The 20,733-nt window shown below is 42.9% G+C and overlaps 1 protein-coding gene across 2 annotated transcripts; it reads right to left on the reverse strand.

The window, feature by feature from the left end:
* Positions 1-1,034: 1,034 nt before the first annotated feature.
* Positions 1,035-20,729, reverse strand: IL17RA (interleukin 17 receptor A). 2 transcript variants are annotated; one of them, XM_058853072.1, is made up of 13 exons: positions 20,547-20,729; positions 14,523-14,547; positions 12,543-12,689; positions 11,642-11,766; positions 10,506-10,632; positions 9,095-9,142; positions 8,850-9,007; positions 7,566-7,643; positions 7,028-7,103; positions 6,929-6,943; positions 5,599-5,700; positions 4,500-4,535; positions 1,035-3,956 (listed from the first exon to the last, which is right to left on the reverse strand). In XM_058853072.1, the coding sequence occupies exons 1-13, from the start codon at positions 20,670-20,672 to the stop codon at positions 2,458-2,460; spliced, it is 2,562 nt and encodes an 853-aa protein (XP_058709055.1). In that variant the 5' UTR covers positions 20,673-20,729; the 3' UTR covers positions 1,035-2,457. The 2 variants fall into 2 exon arrangements, with proteins under 2 accessions (XP_058709055.1, XP_058709054.1); XM_058853071.1 differs by having other exon boundaries at positions 1,035-3,959.
* Between the last annotated feature and the right edge of the window lie 4 nt (positions 20,730-20,733).

Genomic DNA, 20,733 nt, shown 5'->3' on the forward strand with positions numbered 1-20,733 from the left:
GAATTTGTGCCATACTAAGACACAGGTCCCTTGGGATTCTGTTACACAACTCAGTTATTTAGCATTTTATTGCTCTTTGTTTGCTATCCTGACAAAAGAGATGACAACTCCCAGGAGGGGAAAAAGGATGTGAGAGATAAGGCCTGTGGCTGATGGACACTTGGCATCCCCCTGGCATTAATCAGAACTTGTATTTTTTAAAAAGCAAGATTGTTAAAATAAAATTAGAAACTTGTGACTGATTTTGTTCCTTTTTTTTTTTCCTCCTTTGAGTCTTGCTGGGCTATTCAGTTTTGTATTGAAGAGGGACCAACAGATGTGTTAAAAGTTACTTGTTTTCCTCATACTGGATTGCTAAAATTGTGTCTGGATTTTCCCCTCAAACAAACTTTCTGTAAGTGAAAGCAAATTCTAAGAGCTGTAACACCAAGGGAGTTATTTGAGAAGGGAATGACTAAGGCAAGGAAATTCAGATGACACTTCTGAGCTTCCTATTTAAGTGATTTATAGGAATTGATACCACTTGAAAAAGGCTCTTGGGAAAAAAAAAATCAGATTTACATGTTAATTGCTGTAAGATAAAAGAAACTTTCAGAAGTGGGATCATCAAGATGGCAATTACTGACATAATGTGGGAAATGGGTTCTCACTGGAGAAGCATTGAGATCACAGCTGCCTCTTGCTTAGCTCCTGTTGGGTTAGATTGGATTCCTGCTGGAGCAGGAAGGCTCCCAGCCTTAAGTCTGGATCTCTGCAGGGACCGTCCCTTTGTCATCAAGCTGTCCTAAGAGCCCTGCTCATGGAGCAGTCCTGCATGGAAAAACAATTCCTTTAGCACCCATTTGGAAAGGAATGTGCACTTCCCATGGCTGCAGGCCCTCAGCTCTGTCCAACTCATCCCCATACTGTGCTTTGCAGGAATATTTTAACATTTGTGAGCTAGTTCTGTTCTGGCTCAGTTTTTCCTCAGATTTTTATAACAAATACTAAGAACTTTACATAACTCAACATAAGGAGTTAGGCAGAATTGAGGACACACAAGTGTTTCAGTAAATATATCCAAAAAGTATTCTTGGTTTTTAATTTAAGGAAAAAAACCCCACAGGTTAGACACAAAATTATAAAATACACACAATACAGAATAAATTGCCAGTCAAAAGAACAGATTCTTTTCTGAGATGTTAAGATTTTGAAAAAAGCTCAGATAAAAGATTTTTTGACAAGTAAACTTAGATGGATGGGAAAATGACAAAGGAGAAAGGCCTGGATGTATTTAAATCTCACAGGTTGTTATCCAGTGGGCTGCAGAAAGAGTGATAAGAAACAGGGTAAATGCCAGCCTCACCATCACAGCTCCTGGAAGATGAATCCCTCAGTCTGTTCAGTATTTCACTGTGGTTAACCTGAACTACCTGTGCTTGAGCTTCAACCCACACAAGTACATCCTACAGTCGTTTTTGCTCAGCCTCCCTTGACTCAGATACAATTTCCACTCTAAAACATCATCTGCTGAGGCTACACTTTTTCCTCCTCCAAAACAATCATTTATTTCTTTGGGTGTCACTACCTGTATCTTCAGTTCACATCTCTCTGGTGCTAAGACATCCCAAAGCCAAGAGCACTGCAGCAGTGTGTCACAGAATACACCAGATTCCCCCAATTCTGTGATTCTGTAGTCAGCCCCACATTTCTTAAAACTGTAAAAAAACAAACCAAACCCCAAATTAAATTTTTTGGTCTCCTCTTCCTCCTCCCTGCTGGTTTTCAAGCACATACCTCTCAGAAGAGAGGCAGGAAGAGTTATGGAGAGTCTCAATTTAAACGTTTATCCCACTTATTCTCAGCCACTCCACTTGATTTCTGAATGACCATGGAAATGCACCTGCAAATGAATGATGAGTGGGGAAAAAAACAAACCAAAAAATCTCCAGGCTCATTTATCAACCAGGTAGAGACAGCCCTATTCTAGCTGAAATTTAAGGCACACATCTTTAACACAGTATTTACAAGGAAATGTTTAAAATGTGTATTAAAATGGCAATGCAAATGCTACCACGTTATCTAAACTATTTTCTAAACCATGCCTGACTTTTATCCAGTGCAATAGAATCAGCAAAGCTGGAGGGCATTTTGAAGGCACGAGTGGATGAGCCACAGCAATTTTTTCTGCCATCCATCAGTGAGAATTCAGTGTAATGCCTTTCCCCAAGGAACAGAACCACTGCCTGTTGTTCCACAGGGGTGGCCAATATTTGTGGCTTCTCTCCACAGAGACTGGAAGCAACATTCCATGTCTGCTGGGCAGTGCTGCATCCCTGCAGCACCCAGGAAGATCCCAGCACTAAACCATCTACAATACAAGGACAAGGATGGTGCTGGAAGTGCAGTCTCAGTGCTGCTGTGCATGGGAACACCTTCCATCCCTGAATTTCAAACAGAGCAGGTCCCAGGCAGAGCCTAACAGTCCTCCAAAGACTGGTCAATGTCCATCACCTCTGCTGGATAGCTCCAGCTAGAGCTCCTCTCAATGTCCTGGAAAAACAGCTGCTTCTGGAGGCTCTTTAGACTGTTCAGGACCTCTGGAGAGAGTTCATGGAAGCCCACCTGTTGTTCCTGATCCTCCTCCTCTTCCTCCTCCTCCTCTAGAAGGTCCTCAGGAGGCAGAGGGGAGCATCTGGAGATGTAGCCCTGGTCTGACTGCACTGACTGTCTTTGGTCTTTGCATTGGTCATCGAAGAGCAGCTGGTGCTGCTTGTCAGCCTCCCCCTGGCAGAGACAGGGCTCTGAAGGAATGACACTCTGTTGATAGAGAGGGTACATGAGTCCATCCAGATGGTCACTCAGGTCATCTGAGAGGTTTGCAGGGCTCTGGTCAGCTACTGAGACTTCAGAGCCATCGTGGAGGAGAAGGAGGTTATTCCTCATTGGAAAGCTTGTCTCAAGAAGAGGAACTCCTTCCATACAGTTCTCATTGCTCAGCACGTGGTGACTGAGTACATTTCTATCTTCCATGGAAGAGACTGGCTCCACCACCTGAATGCGAGGAACATCCATAGGAAGGACCACAATCTGGGAATTTGGATCCCCACATGGATTAAGCTGAGGCTGCAGCTTGCAGCCTGTACTTTCACCCTCGTGCACGTGGAGGTTGATGACGTGACAGCAGCCAGGGTCAGGCTCACGTAGGTGCAGCTGGTGTTTCACAATTCCACCTGGCTCACTCAGCAGTGAATCCACCTGGCTCTCCCTGTTCAGGGAATGCAACTCCTCATCATTATCCAAGCAGATGGTTTCACTCTCAAACCAGTCTGGGTGCTCAGTCTGCCAGCTCTTGAACTTCTCTATGGCCTCCTTCAACTTCCTCCCACTGGGGGTATCGATGTAATTTTCAGCTGTGATTTCCTGGATTCGATGGATGCGCCCAGGTTCAAACTTCTCCAGATCCTGAATCCGAAAATAAATATCCTCAAACTTGTCCATCAGTTGGTACCTGGACGTGACATTGAACAGATCAGGTATATCTCTCTCACTGCTTATTCCCTCGAAGTAGCAGACTATGTACATTCCAAAACAGGCTGGCTTCTTGAAATCTGGCAGGATCAGATTCAAGGCTGGGGTGAACAGGTCTCCCACTGGCTTTTGCTGATCCTGCCTGAGACACACAGGCTCGCTCCCGAGCATGGCCTGCCACTTGGCCTGGGTGCCCCGAGAACACAAGATGATGATCTTTGAAGACAGCTCTTCCATTTCCTTCTTCTGCCGCGTCAGCCAGGGTAAGGGCCCCAGCTCTGAGATGTGGTGGTCTTCCAGCAGATCCAAGGCCACAGCAGTGCCACAGACGGTCATCAGGAACTCAGCAAACTTCAGCACCACGTCCACGTAGAGCAGGTGGTCAGCAGAGTACACAACCCAAACCTTCCGCGGCTTCAAGGGCGGCAGGGACAGCTTGGTGTACGCTGCTGATGGAAGACAGAAAAATGTTAATCACAGCCACATTTCCCAAATTGTAATGCTGTGAGTCAGCACTAATCAGCACAGGAGGGAATTAACAAAACTTCTAATACTGTTTTGGCAACGGATGTGGACGACATCTCATTGTGCAAATTTAAGATGAAAGTGCAGACCCAGTGAAGTTGTGATTTATAATAATTCCCAGGTGATTCATCAGCTTTCACCTCACAAAAACCCTCTAGCAGCTCCTCCAAACCAATCTTGCTTGGCTGCTATGGCCTAGATGATCAGCAAAGCTTCGTCTGCCAGTACAGCCTCGGCTGGGTCAAGTGTCTCCCCACATTCCAAAGCAATTACCTCCCATCTGACAAATACAGCATTTCAAATTCCATCTGTAAAGCTTCTTTTAGCTAAACAGGAAGATCCTAAGGCTACCTTTTGGTTCCAAGAAGCATCTATAGGGTAGTTTGAGCCTACAAAAGCCCCTTCAGGGCAGCTGTGTGAGACCTGCAGGACAGGTGCTTGATAAAACACAGGTGGCATCTTACCAGCTTGCAAATTGTTGTGGCTGCATTGCCGGCGTCCTGGAAAGACAGAAAGCCACTGTCAGTTCTGAGAACATCAAGTAAGATTAAATGCTTAAAATCACATCACTTTCCATAGATTAGGTTAAAAATAAAATAATCTTTAACTGTGTAGGGAGATAAAGCTGTAAGGAGGGAGAAGCCTAATAAAAAAAACATAATGAATGAATAAAGACTCTTCTACAGCCAGTTCTTGCTGTATTTTTCCTTTGAGAGGAGATAAAATGCACTCAAAATGAACTTTCACCATCCCCCCCAAATCCTGGCAGGCTCAAGTACAGAACACCCAACTGTTCTGCTACCCTCTTTAAGGAGAGGGAGCTTTTTAAAATATGTCTTTTTTTTTTTAAGAAGCCTTTCTGAAGAGGTGACTAAACCCTCCCTAGCTATGTATGATAGATGAGTTTGATGTTAAGATATTCTCCAAAAGATTACCAACTCTTCCCCTCAGGTGGAAAGAAAACAAGCAGTGAGTTACACAGCTTCCCTGAGATAACTGGGTCTCATGGCTGCAGCACAGAAAACTAGGATTTAGCTCTTAAGTACTCAATTTTCCAACTTGCTTGATGTAAATCTCTATGTCCTTTGTTTTTTTTCCCCCTTCCACCTTAATTGAAAAGAAATAATCTAATCTCACAATAGTATAAAATTAATTTTGCAGAGACTTTGGGGAATGGGGGGAAGATGACAGCGTGGACAAACAGGAAGCTTCTGTTCTGCAACACTCTTATGCAATGCAGGGGAAAAATAAGTGCAAAGACATTTGCAGCAATCTGCAGGAAACAAAGGGCTGAATTATGAAATTCCTTTTGCCCCTCATGAGCTCTGAAGTGCTGTGGGGTATCAGACAGGATAACCTGTGGAAGGCTTTTCTTATCTGGTGAATGGTATAAGGACATTGCAAATCCTATAATGTAGGACAGAAGATGTTTTCATGGGCATTATCTCAGAGCCAAGGCATCAGAACAGCAAGGAACAAAACCACAATGGGAATAGGTACAGAAGGAGGAAGAAGGATTCTTTAGCACTGGATTTTTTTCTTCCTGGCTGGTCTGAGTCTCACCTGCTCGTTTTTTAGTCATACACAGCACAGCTGTGATGACTGACCCCACCAGTAACACAGAGATCCCAGTGATACACCAGTAGAGCCATATCATCATGTCATCTGCAAAACAAAAACACTCCTCACACAGAGTTTCACCAAAGAGCAGCAGAGGCCAAGGCTGCAGGACCCTGGCTTTGCTGACTAGAGCAGTACTTCCCCCTTACAATCCACAGTCACTTCTCCAAAGCAATTCCTGCTTTCATGGTGCTGCTGTACACCATCAACTTGCTCCACACAAAGAACCATATGTGCAGCACACTGAAAACACAGATCAAGAACCTTCCTCTAAATAGCAGTGTTTACCCAGCTTTGACAGGCATGCCGCCCATGTCCTGCCTCTTCATGTAATCTAGCTTAAAAAAAAGTTAAAATATCACCATTTTGGGTCATGAATTTCAGTTTGCAGGTGTTTTTCTGTTGGTTTATTTTTTTTTTAACCTTGGGCAAAAGATCCTTACAGGTGTTGCAGCCAAAAAAAAAAAAAAAAAAAAAGATGTCAAATCATTATGCACAAGTTTTCTTGACATTCATAAAAATGAATATATGCAAGCTATTCTTTCCAAAAGCTGCTTTATATTATGCAAATTTTTTAACACTGAGCAAAGTGACAGAAAGTATTTTATATTAAGACTCTTCTTGTCAAAACTGCTTCTCAAAGAATTCTATGCAAGTGAAGTGTCTCTCAAAAAATTGCTCTTTAAGGTTCACACTGCATACAAATACTTGCCTCATTAAATCATGGTGAAGTCATTCTTAGCACAATTAATTCTGAACTCAGTGTTACAAGGGGACTGTTAAAGAAATTTTAGACACCAGGCTCTCATCTCCACCAGAGAGATTTATTGGCACATATTGGTTCTGGTATCTGGCTGGTTGAGCTTGGTGGCTCAAAAGAGGGGCCCTGAACAAAGAAAAGCCCATGGCAATGAAACCCTTATGACCTAAATTCTCCATCCCTCATGTGACAGTCCAGACCAAGAGCATTATTAGGGTCTGGGGTCTCCTTGCTCTTCTTTGTTTTGGTATTTTGTTACCAAGTGGTTGCCACGTGCTGATTTTCACATCCTCTGAGGTTTCAGTGGGAGCTTTGGTGGGTTCCCAATATGGTTGGTACAGTTCATACACCACCACCTATGGGCTGTCCACTTCACTGCTTTCAAATAATATAAAATTTTCAACAGGGACTTTTCCTGCCCATTGGGTCATTCCCAGGAAGGATCATTTCTCATTCTATACAACAGGAGAATAGCAGCAAAAAAAGTTTGAGGGTATTGGAAGAACTTCTTACCCGATGGTTCTGTACCTGCAAAAGACAAGAGTTATGTTAAAAATTCAGTTCTCAGCTGTAAAACAATGGGAATCTAATTTACAGAAAAGTGGTTCTCACTTGGAACTGGTTTACACTTGAGTGAAGCAGAGTGTCTAATACAGTCTGTGCCACAGCTTGCAAAGAATGGCTGAATCTGCAGTTGAAATGAATCCAGAAAACAGAAGTTACTCTTAAAAGAAATTTTGTTCCCTGCTTTACTTTCTCCCTGCCTCAATATTCCTTGTATTTTAGCACAGAGCCACAGAGTTCCCATTTCCCTTCAGAAAACAAGATTAATTAAGAATTCTTACGCCATACATGACGAAGGCTGTGAGCTCCTGAGGCTGCACATTTGCCATTGTCACTCCCATAATCTCTGACTGCCCTGTACTAAGGAAAAGCCACTGACTACAGAGAATATATAAAAAATTCTATTAAAATAAATTTTTATAAATTCTATAAAAAATTATTTTAGTCATAAATATTTCCTTGATGCAGGTAATTACAGATTAGCCAATCTCAGAAAAACACACAGTGAAAGAATGCCTAACATTCCTAAGGTGCTCACTGCCTTGATTGTGAAGGAAGGACACAGGGACAACAGTGTGATCCCCACCTCTATTTTGTATCTGCAGCAAGCTTTTATGTTCTTCTCTATTTTGATTGTGACATTCACTTGCTGTTGTAGTCCATCCTGCAGAAATCAGATGCAAGTTATAAGGGAAGGAAGAAAACTGAATGAAAGCAGGAAAAAAGAAAAAGCTGACATGAAAACACAGTGGTCCAAACAAACAGAAGCTGCTATTTTTGCTCCTTTGAACAAGGAGCCCACAGAGAACAAAATGGGTACAGGACCCGGCCACCATCTCTGCAGGTGTCCAGTGTGACAGACATGGCAATAGTAAATAAATAAAATTAAGACAGCAGGCTAAGATGGCACAGGTAACAGGAAATAATTAGGGATGTCTGTTGTACAACTTCAAAGGAGTTAAACTTACAGTTTCTTAACAATGTAGATGTCTTCAGCTTCATAATGTGCAAACATTAATGAGCTTCGTTGTTTAATTAAAAGCAGCTGTCAACACTGCTTCTGACACTGGAACAGGCAAGTTTGTTGCCCTTGCTACCTGCTGTACACAACTAGTATCACAATCACCTAATTCTTCACAGTGATTAGCACATACAGACTCCAAAATGAGGTGCATTCCCCTCCACCAGGGAAATACTCACACAGCTGTCCCATCTGTGTCAGTAACAGCTTAAACATATCAGTGCATGCAGTACTAAGGGTTTTAAGTGTTGAGGAATAGAAAGATTAAAACTGAATGCCAACATATCTGCCCTCGCCCAAGGAAGGGCGGAGAGTGGTTCCAAATGTTCAGTATTTCTCCTCCCTCAGATGCCTGAAGGGAAACATTTTTTATATTGGAACACAGTCTGGATACTTTGAGCTTCTCAGACACACAGACTGCAAGACCTACAGAAATTGATTCTCTCAGCTTGAATGAAGCATCTGTTACTAAGCCACTGATTCTTTATATAAAAAAATTTAATTAACACCTTCCTGTGATCGTATTTGATAAAGTACTTCAATGATTTATTGAAACTCTGCACCTCAATTTTGGTTAATTTACTTAGTCTTAGCTCCCCAGGCACTGGCTTGAAAAAGGTAATAAAGCCTAGATAGTCAAATATAAAATTTGACTTTGAAGGTATTTTTCAGCTGCTCCGTGCATTATAAAACCTCCTCATTTTGATCTTTTATCCACCAAATTCCTCTTTCCAAAGACAATTTCAAAAACAATTCCTTGAAAATCGTTGTTCAAATGTCCTGGTTTGGCAAGCATTTAAGATGTTTGCCTGAATCTCCAGAGAAGGTGTGACTTGGGAAGGTAATTACCTCCGTGAAATCCCTTGTGATCATTTTACACCTCTTCTCGTTCAGGTAACTGCTCACATGGATTTGGTACCGGGCTGGCTCCATCCATGGGTTGAAGCTCACGAGCACAGCTGAATCATCCAGACTTTCAGCCCAGATCCTGGGTTCCCACAGGCTGCCTGGAAGTAGGGCAGATATTCCCATGTTTTTTGACTGTCAAATATTCCAACCGAGCGCCCACGTCTACGTGACTCAAAAATTTTTACCTGTCTTTATACATGGGACAGTTCTTTTCATCAGAGAATCCTCACAGTCTGCAAGAAAGACAATCAGTAGCTAGTCAGAAACACTGTACTTCCATTTAGGAAAAAAACCCACATTTTTTATCAGAAGTCAGAGACCTAAGCAAGCTCTCCTAAATGAGTAGACACCTTTGTTCCAAAGCAGTGGCAAAATTCTGTAGAAGAACAGTTTTGGTTTCCAGCAGATAAACCAGCCCCTTCACTGATGTCATGGTGTGTTTGGTGGTTCTTTTTCTTCCCAGAACAGAGAAAATGAACGAGAGTAAAAACATACCACACTTAATAGTACAGCAATAATGTAACACTGGTGCAGAAAGGGTCACAATAGTGGAATTAAAACTTCATATTCAGCCCCCACATCTTGTAATCACACCTCAGCAATAGATTCCTCCAAAGGCATTCTGACACAGGAAAATCAGGAGGATGGAATGTTCCTTAATCCTAAAACACTCTTCCACCTTTCTAATTCCCTTCATTGAGAAGATTGGCCCTGCTCCTTGGGGCTTCTTCCTTCAGAGTTAAATCTGGATTTATGTATTCAAAATTTAGCAATGTGGGATTTACAACTCTCAGCCTTAAATTATGTTTCTCCTCCAGGGTTTGTACAAAGGAAAAGGAACAACTCCCTGCTTAGACAGTTGAGATAAAACATTGCATATCTCAAATATCCAACTTGCCAAGTTAGCAATTTAAACTTTACAAAGTTTACAGATTTACTCTGTAATTCATGTGTAAGCTCTTACCAGCAAAGCTCCCTGCAGCTGCTCAACTTGACACCATGCATTAGGTTTCTGAAGAATAGTAGAGCATAAAAGCCAGGAAGTTCTTAGTGTGAACAGGCAAAAGAAAGGGTAAGAGGGCTGAAAATAAAGTGCTCCCTCTCCTTTTCCAGCTCACATTGACTGACACACTCCACACTTTGCCATTTTTATAACTACAAAGTCAGGTTGACAACTATAAGCAGGTTAAGAAAAAAGTTAAGAACCAGTTTTCAAGATCTGTATTAAGCACCAAATATTTATGAAGTAGTCAGTGCAGCCAGAGGGCAATGCAGATGCTCAGCAACCTTGGGGCAAACAGGAAAAATTCTTTTAGCAATAGGAAAATTTTCACATGTACAAGAAAGGGCCAGGCACCCAGCACTACCAAGTTTCTTGGTCAATTGTGCCCAATTGTGCCTTTGAAATTGAATTTCACATGTCTAGGATTTAGTACCAGAAGCCCAACTTCTGATTTGAAAATTTTGGCCTGTACTTCCACCTTCCACAAGCAGAGGGGCGACTCTGAAAGATTTTAAACTAAGTAAAAGCAGCAGTGATGTCAGGTCCACAAGCCACCACAACTCAAGGCTTAAGTGAATTAAATCACCTCTTACCAGGCATTGTGAGAGACGTGGACTTGCAATTGTAGTCTCCATTTACGCCCAGTTTGGGCAGGTGATACACAGTCACTTGGTAAGTCTGGCCAGGTTCTACTTCAAAACGGTCAAAAGTGAAATTCCACTGAAAACAAAACACATCCACAAAGACTTTAAAGGACAATGTTGTTCTTTATGGCACTGAAATGAACAGCTGACTTGGCCCTGTTCCACTGTGTTCCCTCATCCCATGCAACCCTTTTACTGAAGCTTGACTATAAAAAATTGGAACTCAAGTGTATTAAATATACCTATCTCTTTGTCTGTCTCAAATCTTCTGTTTAGAATTAGTTTTTTCTTGGGATCTTTCAGCTGATACAACAGTTTTATGGCAAACCACTGTGTGGCATTTCCACCCAACTACATTCTGAACTGAAAGGAGACCAGAATAAAACAGGCAGTTACAAGATGGAAATTTCAGTCTAGTATGAATTTTGTAGCACTGTGCAATTGCTAAGCATTTAGAACTGCATTTATACATATATAGTTCTGCACCTGGTCATTCCATACATATATTCTTAAACCTATACTGTTTTTTGCATCAGCAATTCTGTGCAAATTCTGGGAGAGGCAGTGGCTCCTAGGCCAGTGGTATTTGGTAAGTGGCAAGCCAGCTATGGCCAAATTCTGTGTGGTTAAGGAAGGAACTTCTTACTGTTTATATTCCTTACTGTTGTGGATGCTCAGCACTCTTCTGACGAGTTTCCTAGAAGGAGTGGAAGCTGAGGGACCGCCCCCAAGGTTGGTGCTTTTGTCCACAACAAGACAGTACAAGAAAGAAGTGGAAGCAATAGGAAGAGTTGAGTTAAAAAGCTATAAAATCTCATGCTCCCAAGCAGAATGCAAGAACCCCTACAACTATTTGCTTTAAGCAACCTCCAGAGTGATGACACATGCTAGGCACTAAAAGCAGCAGTCCTTAAAACCTCAAGGATGAGAGGAGTGAAAGAGAAACAGGAAATGACAGCAGATCTCAAGTCCAATACAGACTCTAAGCAGTCTGTACTTTTTAATCAATGATTTTGCCATAAAACAGTGAAAGCAGAAACAATTCCACGGAGCAGAAAATGTAAGTTGGAGCCCTTTGCACTCACCCGGCCTCCATCCGGACGGACCTGAAGAGGCAAATTGTTCTGGAAGTCAAACTGGGCACAGATCTGCTGGTTGCTGTTCACCTGCATCACGGCGAGCTCTGCCCCCTCCAGACAGCGGATGCTGGCTGCAGGGACAGAGGCACAAATTCACCTTCTCCTCTCCTCTGCACATGGAGAGCACCACTGTGCCTAACCCTGCCTTTGAGGATCCCAACATAAAGATAACTGGTCATGGAAAAGCGAGCGTGGCAGGGCTGACTAACAGCACTCTCAGCCTAAAGGATGTCCTGCATGGCACAGCTACGTCTGTGCAAGTGAAGGAGAGAGGAGAATTCATTCTCCACACACCCTGGCTGCTCCACAGATGTGGTGTCGTGTTCAGCTCTGCCTCCTGCAGCTTGGGTGCCAAAGCAAACACGCCTTTATTTTGGTACACGCCGTCCTGGTGAGAGTTTACAAGCGTGGCTGAGTGAAATGACTGAGTCACACCTGCTCCTAATCTGCCATAGCTAGAGACAGTAACTCTACAGCCCTGCAGAAGGAAGAAATCAAAGTGTTTAATTCTGCCTTAATTTTGTTTAATTTTGCCTTAAAGCAGTGCAAAACTTTGGACAAGAGTATGCAAGGGAAGCATCATTTACAGACAGACAGAGATATTTGGAGAGTGAGAAAACGCCACTTACTGGTGGTCATTTAGGCTCCAACAATGAGCCAATTATTGCTTTATCACACAAAGACGAGATTACACCTGCCAAACAAAATTAAGCAGCCAACCTCTCAAATTTCAAAGATCTGCTTCCATGACTCTTAAGTCATAAATCTCCTCTCTATCCTTACTAGAAAGAGGTGTGATACACCTCTTTCCTCTGCTCCGTGCTCAAATTAAACAAGCACCACTTACCATCCGTGGCCACTTTCCACTCTATCTGAAGCACAGGGAAGAGTTTTCCATCCTCCTGACGGAAAACATCTGAGGAAACATGGAGACTGCTTGGAGCAGAAGGAGTCCATGCAGGAACCTTCAGCCAGCTTGACTCCATGCAAGTGCCTGTCCAGGAAATAAAACCCACATTTAGAGTGGGGCTGAGGAAGCTCTGCTTAATTGTAATTATGATCTTCTCTTTGGGTCAGGGTTACTCTGAGGGGAAAACTGGGGGACAGACTGCTTCCAGCTCAGAAAGGCAGTTTTCAGTATGGAAATACTCTGTAAATTGCCTGTAATAATCTGAATTTACTCTAGTAACTTCCACTTCCTCTTTTCCTTAAAATCCATTAGTACTTGTCACAATAAATGTAGTCAGGCTAAACAGGTCAAGCAAGTTTACTCAGTACCTCCTTCAACCTTCTGCTGAAACAGAAGTTATGTTAGTGCTAATTTCCAGTCTTCCAATGATAAGAAATCCATCAGATACCCAGGGAAATTGTTCTAATAGTTAATTACCTTGGGTCTACAAGTTGCTTTTCCTCAAATTTGAATATACATCTAAATTCAGCTTCCAACAACTGCCTGTTATGCCTTTTCTAAATTAATGAGCTCCCTGGACAGAAAAATAAACTGTGCTTGTCAGCACATTGTTAGGGAAAACTGGTCCTGTAAAGTCATCAGAAAGTGAAATCAGGTATTACAGACATGATCTGCTTAGGATTTTGTAACACATTTGACTTCTCAGAGCATGTTAAAAACAGTCAGGTCACCCTAAAGTACACTCTGGGTCTATTTTGCTGGATATGTGATGGAAACAGTGGAAAGAGAGAACTATCTCTTCAGTCAAACAGTATGGTTTTAGGCTTAGGAATAATTAGACAATCCTCAAATGCTCATTTTATAAAAAAATATCTATAAAAAGACTGACAAGAACAAAGTACCTTTCAGCAAAGTGTGTACTAAACACTAAAAAAAAAAAAATTTCCCCTAGAGCAGAAAAATATAACAATAGCTTTAAGGCAGAATTTAAACCAAATATTTAACTGAGGCAGCATTTTAATGGTGGTGCTGCAGTTTGGCTTAGCTGTGTTGTCAAGCTGTGTGCCAGTGGGAAATATCCAACCTGATCCCACCCAAGCTTTCTCCTGCCAAAGAAGTTTTTAATCTGGTTATTTTCAGCACAGTCCTCTCCCTCATCTGGCAAGCCAAGCCAAAATACTGCAGAAAATACTGCAAAAATACTGCAGAAAATTATACAAACAAAAATACTTGTGCCACTATGGCACAGGGTTGGGCACTGAGGCAGGAATGAGCTTGATTAATACAAGGACTGCAAGGAAAAGCCAAGGAGCCCTGCAGCACTGCCCAGTTGCCTCCAGGTACCAAATGGACAATTTCAGAACATTTTCCTCTTTTTTTTTTTAAAGAACATTTCTCAGAACATTTCCCATAATTATATTAAGGTCTTTCAGATGCATGTCATTGCTAAGATTTGGTCCCTTACATCAAATAATTTACATTAATTGCTCTCAACTGCACCCCCCTATGCCCCTTTTTTAATTCTAGTTCATACATTAATTTTCCATCAAGTACTATCATAATGGCTTGCAATTTACTGGCAAACTTGTCCTTAAATTCCCATTTCTTTAAAAACCAATGATCCCAGCTTTAAATAGCAGCTAAACAAGTTGGGTTGAGTTCTACTCATGCCACTGCCTACTCCCAAACTCTATCCCAAAACAGACATAAGTTTCCATTCCTCTTCTAGCTGGAGCTTATAATGAAACAAACTGGAAACTCCCAAAGCTAGGTATGACAACTCTTTGATTCTAGCAGGAAAAATATTCTGTATGAACCCAGTTAAAAAAAGAAAAGAGAAAAAAAAAATAGGAAAAAAAACCCCACAAAAACACATGATCTGATGAGAAAACTGCAACAAAGAAAAAAACTACTTACTATTTCTTACCAGACAGCTTAAATCCTGTGGGGGAAAGAAACAAGAATGTTACTCTCAGAATAAAATTGCCAACAACTTGATTCTGCTCAGTTTTGGGAGAGGGGCAGGAAAAAGCACTTCAGTGATGCACACAAATTGGAAGAATTACCTGTGATGGAAACACTGGACTGAGCTGTTAATCAAAAAACCTGGGCACAATTTATGTGACATCTCTGAGATTATCCAGTCCAACCTATGCCCAAATGTTAATTGAAAATTTAAATTATAAACTTTTATTAAATTTATTATTGATATTAACACTGTGTTAATTGAGGAAATAAAAATTCATCAGAATCAGACCCTTTCTTATTAAGAATAAAGATGCCCTGATCATAAAGAAGGAACCAGAAGTTATGAGGGCTCTGCCTGGCTTCTCCCAGTTGTGTATTTACATTTTTAGGGAAATTATATTTTTAGGGAAGTGTACTTAAACTTAAAGCTGTGCATTTTTGGTGTTGAAAATATTTCAGATATTAATGCTCACATTTCAGCTCATGTATCTGTGTGCTCCTGCAAACTTGGAGCGAAAGCAGGAATATTTGGCATTAAGCTCCTCGTGCTAATATAAAAAATAGAACCTGAAAATCTCTTCCAGGTTTTTGCTACACAAGTCACAACAACACACACAGGTATAAATCCAGCCTTCAGGCACCCTTCACAAGAAACACATCCACACTCCAATTACTGTACCACAAATGCACCCAAGATAGAGGTAGACTGAAAAACAGCACCTGCAACCTAAATCCTTGATTAATGAAAAAGAAAATAAAATAAATGGAAAGCAAAGAAGCAAACACTGATGAAACCAAACCCAAACTGGCTAACTAAAATCACTGAAAAAGAGAAAAATAAAAATTGTGAATACTAGTATGGAAGAACAGATTAAGCTATGAAAAAAAAAACATTAGTCCTAACACTTCAGACCCCTAAATTTTTAATTTTTAAGGTAAATTATGTGGCCTGAAAAAGCCCCTCATGTAGAAAGGTGCAGTGGTTTTATCTGAGATGGAGTTAATTTTTTTTCACAGCAACTGCTATGGTGGTTTCCACTGAGGGCAAAGAGTGATGGCTGCTCTGGGATGAACCCTCAAGAGGAAACAAAAATAACTGGCTACTGACCATAGGGATTTTTTCTAATGTAATGATTTCTATTAAGGCCTATCACTTAATATTCAGTCATTTTGTCCTTGTTCTGTTGCAGTTATCAATAATTACTGTACATGGCATCACAACAAAGCCCTTATAAAAAATATAAAGCATTATTAGCCTGAAGAGCAGCAACATCTGCTTTCATTTGAGTGCTGGTGTTCTGCACCATAGCTGACAACACATGGAAGTGAGCAAATGCTGCATTTCCCCTTTTTTGTTTAATGATCAATACAAATATTGATCCAGCAGAGAGTACAAACAGATCCCCTCTTCCTCCAGGTCTATTATCCCAGGTGAGCTGTCCACAAGGATGTTCCCAGCTTTGATGAGGCTGCTGTGCCCTTTCTGACATTCATTAAAAACTCCAGAGCTCAATGAGGAGCCATCCATCTGTTGATGAGGATTCAGAACCAACACATGGTAATTATGAAAGCCTTTCTTACCTTTTCAACACTGGGCTTCTATGGGGAAAAACAACAATATTTTATCTGGTGTATCACCATTCCCCAACCCCACTCAGGATTTTCAAGGGACTATGTACACATGTGCTTTTCCTACCCTGCACTAACCTGTTTACCTGCTGTGCCAGCAACTTCTTCTATGTGTAGCTGACTATAGGGAAGTGTTTTAAGCCGCCCTCAGTAGAGCATTTAGCAGCTCTGCCACAAGAAGAGGGGAAGGATTCTCCCACCACAAGGCATCAATTAACTTCTTGGTCTGCTCCCTACCCAGTCCCCAAAGCTCTACAGGGATGATCCAAGAGCTGAAAATGCTTCTAAGAACAACTCACCCACCTAGGAAGTCCTCACTACTGGCATAAGAAAGCAAATCTAAATGCAGATAAAGCCACAGTGCAGGCAGAGGTATAAGAAAATCAGAGAAAGGCAAGTCCCACAAAGGACTTGCCATGAAAACCCCCATCTCCTATTTGTACAGTACCCAGCTGAACAGGTCTGGGCAGCAGCTGAGGGCACCAAAAAGTGCCCTTTTTTTAATACCAAAAAGTGTAACTCCAGACAAGGACATTCAAAAGCCAGGAAGCAATTAGAGCAAGAGACCAACTGGGTTTGCAGCAAAGTAAGTCAGCCACTGCTAGATTTGCACTGGCTACCTCCCCAGCACCTTGCTGGTTTTCCCTTGTAAAGGTCCAACCACCACAAAACCTTATTTGATGCATTGGCTCATCCAGAGTACATTAACAAAGCTCTGGACAGCAGAAGTATTTAATTTAGTTTCCCTGCTTGAGTGTGCTGATTTTGGCTGGAATAATTTCCTTCCCAGTAGCTGGTATGGGGTGGTGCTCTGGATTTGGGCTGGAAACAGTGTTGATAACAGAGAGGTTTTTGGATTTAGTGAGCAGGGCTTGCAGAGGGCATTTCTGCTCCTGGAACACCCCTGGCAGCCAGAAGGCTGGGGGTGCAGGAATCAGGCATGGACACAGCTGGCATTGCTGACCCCAGCTACCCACAGGGATACTGCAAGGCATCAAACTCAGCATATAAAACTGGGGGAAGAAAAATGAAGAGGGGGAGGTTCAGAGTGATGGTGTTTGACTTCACGAGTCATTGTCATGCATGATGGATCCCTGCTGTCCTGGAGGCAGCCAAACACCTGCCTGCCCACTGAAAGTGGTGAGAAACAACTCCTGGTTTTCCTTTGCTTGTCTGCATGGCTTCTGCTTTACTTATTAAACAGGCTTTATCTCAACCCACAGTTTTTCTCACTTTCACCTCTCTGATTCTCTCCCCCATCCCAGTGGTGGGGCAGTGAGTGAGTGTTTATGTGAGGCTTAAACCAGGCCTGAAAAGCAAAGCTACAGGCATGGCAGGCATAAAAATGGGAAGCAGATGATTGTGAGGTGATGCTGAAACTATTCTCAGCAGGACAGGCACAGTCAACTCTTCATGTTTACTCGCTGTATTTTCACAAAAAGCTAAGCAACTGTTTCTTTTGCTCTTTTAAAATGATTTTTGTTTTGCTTTTGACATAAAAAAGAACAGACCATATGCCGTGGAGAACTGTATGAATCTGAATGAAATAAACCTGGGAAACCGATTAACAGCACCATCCCATAAAAATTCAATTAAAGTAATGGGAGGCAAAGATTTCCCAGCAGGATGCTGTGGCAACTAGAAAGAAACCACTGTGAGCCAGGCAAGTGTCCAGTTTTCCTTTAAAGAGTGGCTGCTGACTGGGAAGGGCTCCAGCTTTCCAAAATCTGCCTTTCACCTTTCAACCATTCTATGTAACTTCTGAGGCTTGGATGATTTGAAGTTTACTGCAGCTTCCCTTTTCCAGCTCCTTAGTAAAAAGAAGCAGAGATTGACACATGAACACAGTGCAGGAATAAATGCTGAAGGATGATTTGTTTAAGGCTTGTAGGAAACAATTGTATTTTACAAAATTGTTTTAATTCCTTTTAAGCCTTCTTCTCTACGATTTCTAACTTTTTGCCTTGCCCTCAGATCAATTCTCTGTAAAATCAAATCCAAATTCAAAAGTTAAAATTTCTTCACAAAAATCAGCCTTAAAGTTGTCTTTATCATATTTTCATAGTTTTGATCAGTAACCCTTTTTATGCTGAAGCTCAATAGTTTTGAACCAGCCCCTCAAAGACAGCAGAGTTATAAACACTGCATTCCTCCAGGACACCCAGGCATGCCATGTCCTAAAAGTTACAGCACAACAACTGGACACTGATTTAACACTTGATGGTGAAAAAACTGATGGGTATTTAAGCCGTGGGATGTTTTTCCCCTGCAGATGACATGTTCAAGCAATGGTTACTGGAAAGAACTGGATTTGCAGCTGTGCTATTCAGCCCTACAGCTGAGCATATTTGATAGAGTGGTAGTGAATACAGCCCATTAAGTGCATTTTTTGCCATTTTAATAAGATGAGCTGTTAAGAAGCGTTTCGTTTTCCTTTCAGGTGTCTACTGATACCAGATATGACACTTTCTCTCCACCACTTCATCTCCCAAACAGGAGGGTTTTGCTGAGGAAGCCGCTGTGGCTCACCCTGCTCCAAAGCTCAGCAGCAGCAGCACAGTGGGTTCAACAAAGGAAGTGGGAATCACCCACCCTGCTCAGCAGCAGCTCTGTTTTTGAACCACAGCACAGCCACATGTTGGGAGGGTTACTGAATCATCCTCTGCAAACAGCACAACCCGCAGAAAGGGAAGGGGAAACTGTTTTAAACTGTCACAGCTTCAGTTGATGGGGCTTCTTCCTACTCGTGTCAGCAGCTTCACACCTGCTCAAAGAGGCTGCTCCCGGCCTTAAGCTGACTCCTTTTTCCTAAGTCTATCTGCACGTTGGAAATTGGCTTTTTGATAGAAAGGAATAATGTAATAGCCCTGCACATCCACTGCTCTGTGTGCACACCAGAGTGCGGGACAACACAGCTCCTCTGTGAAAGTTTGGGATGTTCTGGTGATCCCCTCACCCACTTACTGTGGTCACATTTCCTAAAAAAAAAAAGAGGGACAAACAGCAAGATAAACTCACTCACAGCCCAACCATCCAAGGAGTTGCAGAGACTCTTGAATGTATTACTGTCAATCTCCATGACTAACAAGGTTTGGGATATCATGGTTACATGAGATGCCTAAGCAATATTGCAATTTTCCCTAAGCAATATTGCAATTTTCCCTTCCCCAAGCCTTTAACACTTCGTAACTCTACAATGTCTAAAGTAAAATTGCAGAATTGCTCTGTTTTCTTGGGGTGTCTTTAAATAAGAGAGAAAGCAGCAGAGCAGAGGTCTGGTAAAACAGGGGTAAGGATATAGTCAAGCATTAGGAGAAGTGTCAGACTAGACAAAAGGTAGGAAATGTGTACAGGAAAAGATTATAGAAGCTTTCACCCCAAAGGACACGTTTTGTTTTACATTTGTCTATAGCTGTACGTGACTATTTGCCTTTTTTCAGACTGCTGAAAGCACACCATGGCATATAAAGCTGTCCAGCTTAGATGACAGCTGCCCATTTTCCTGTCTCATTGCTATTGTTAACAGAATTAAAAAGCAAAACCAGACCTCTTACCCCTTCTACACGCTCTTTACATGTAACTGAAACAAAAAAAACCCACCCCAAAACAAAAAAGCGACCAACAAAACAAATCCAAAACATTCCTCAAAAACCACCAGAGAGAGCGACCAGCTAGGAGTTCATACTCTAAATTCGCTCAGTTTGCTGGGTTCACTTTTTACCGAGACACTGCATCGGCAGCTCCTGTCCGGCCGCTTTTACAGGCAGAAAAGGCAACAACCCCTTCAAAAAAACCTCAGGCACACGTAATGTTTAATCCCCCGCGCTCTCCTAAAAAACCCTCAGCTGCAAAGAACCGGTTAAAACTTTTAGGACATTGGGCAACGTCAGCTCTTAGCAAGGACTCACATCCTGCTCAGGGGCTGCTTCCAGCACGGCTCAGGGCCGCTCGGAGGTGTCCTACAGCCCGGGGAACCCTCCCGGGGACAGCGATACTGCCCTGGGACAGCGATACCTCCCTGGGGACAGCGATACAGCCCTGGGACAGCGATACAGCCCGGGGGGACAGCGATACAGCCCCGGGGGACAGCGATACAGCCCCGGGGGACAGCGATACAGCCCCGGGGGACAGCGATACAGCCCGAGGGACAGCGATACAGCCCCGGGGGACAGCGATACAGCCCCGGGGGACAGCGATACAGCCCCGGGGGACAGCGATACAGCCCCGGGGGACAGCGATACAGCCCCGGGGGACAGCGATCCCGCCCGGCCCCGCGTCCCACAGCGGGGCGGCCGCTCCCCGTCCCGCCAGCCCGGCGCTCCCGGCGCTCCCGGCGCCGCTTACCGGCTGCGAGCAGGTGAAGGGCGGCGCGGCGTCCAGCAGCAGCCGCAGGGCCGCGGCCACGGGCAGCAGAAGGGGCAGCAAGAGGGGCGGCAGCAGGAGGAAGAACAGCGGCCGCGGCCCCGCCATCGCCCCCGCACCGCCGCCCGGCGCTTCCGGGCTCGGGCCGGGCGGGGCCGCACCTGAGGAG

This window comes from Poecile atricapillus, chromosome 18 (genome assembly GCF_030490865.1).
Source record: "Poecile atricapillus isolate bPoeAtr1 chromosome 18, bPoeAtr1.hap1, whole genome shotgun sequence".
NCBI lineage: Eukaryota > Metazoa > Chordata > Aves > Passeriformes > Paridae > Poecile > Poecile atricapillus.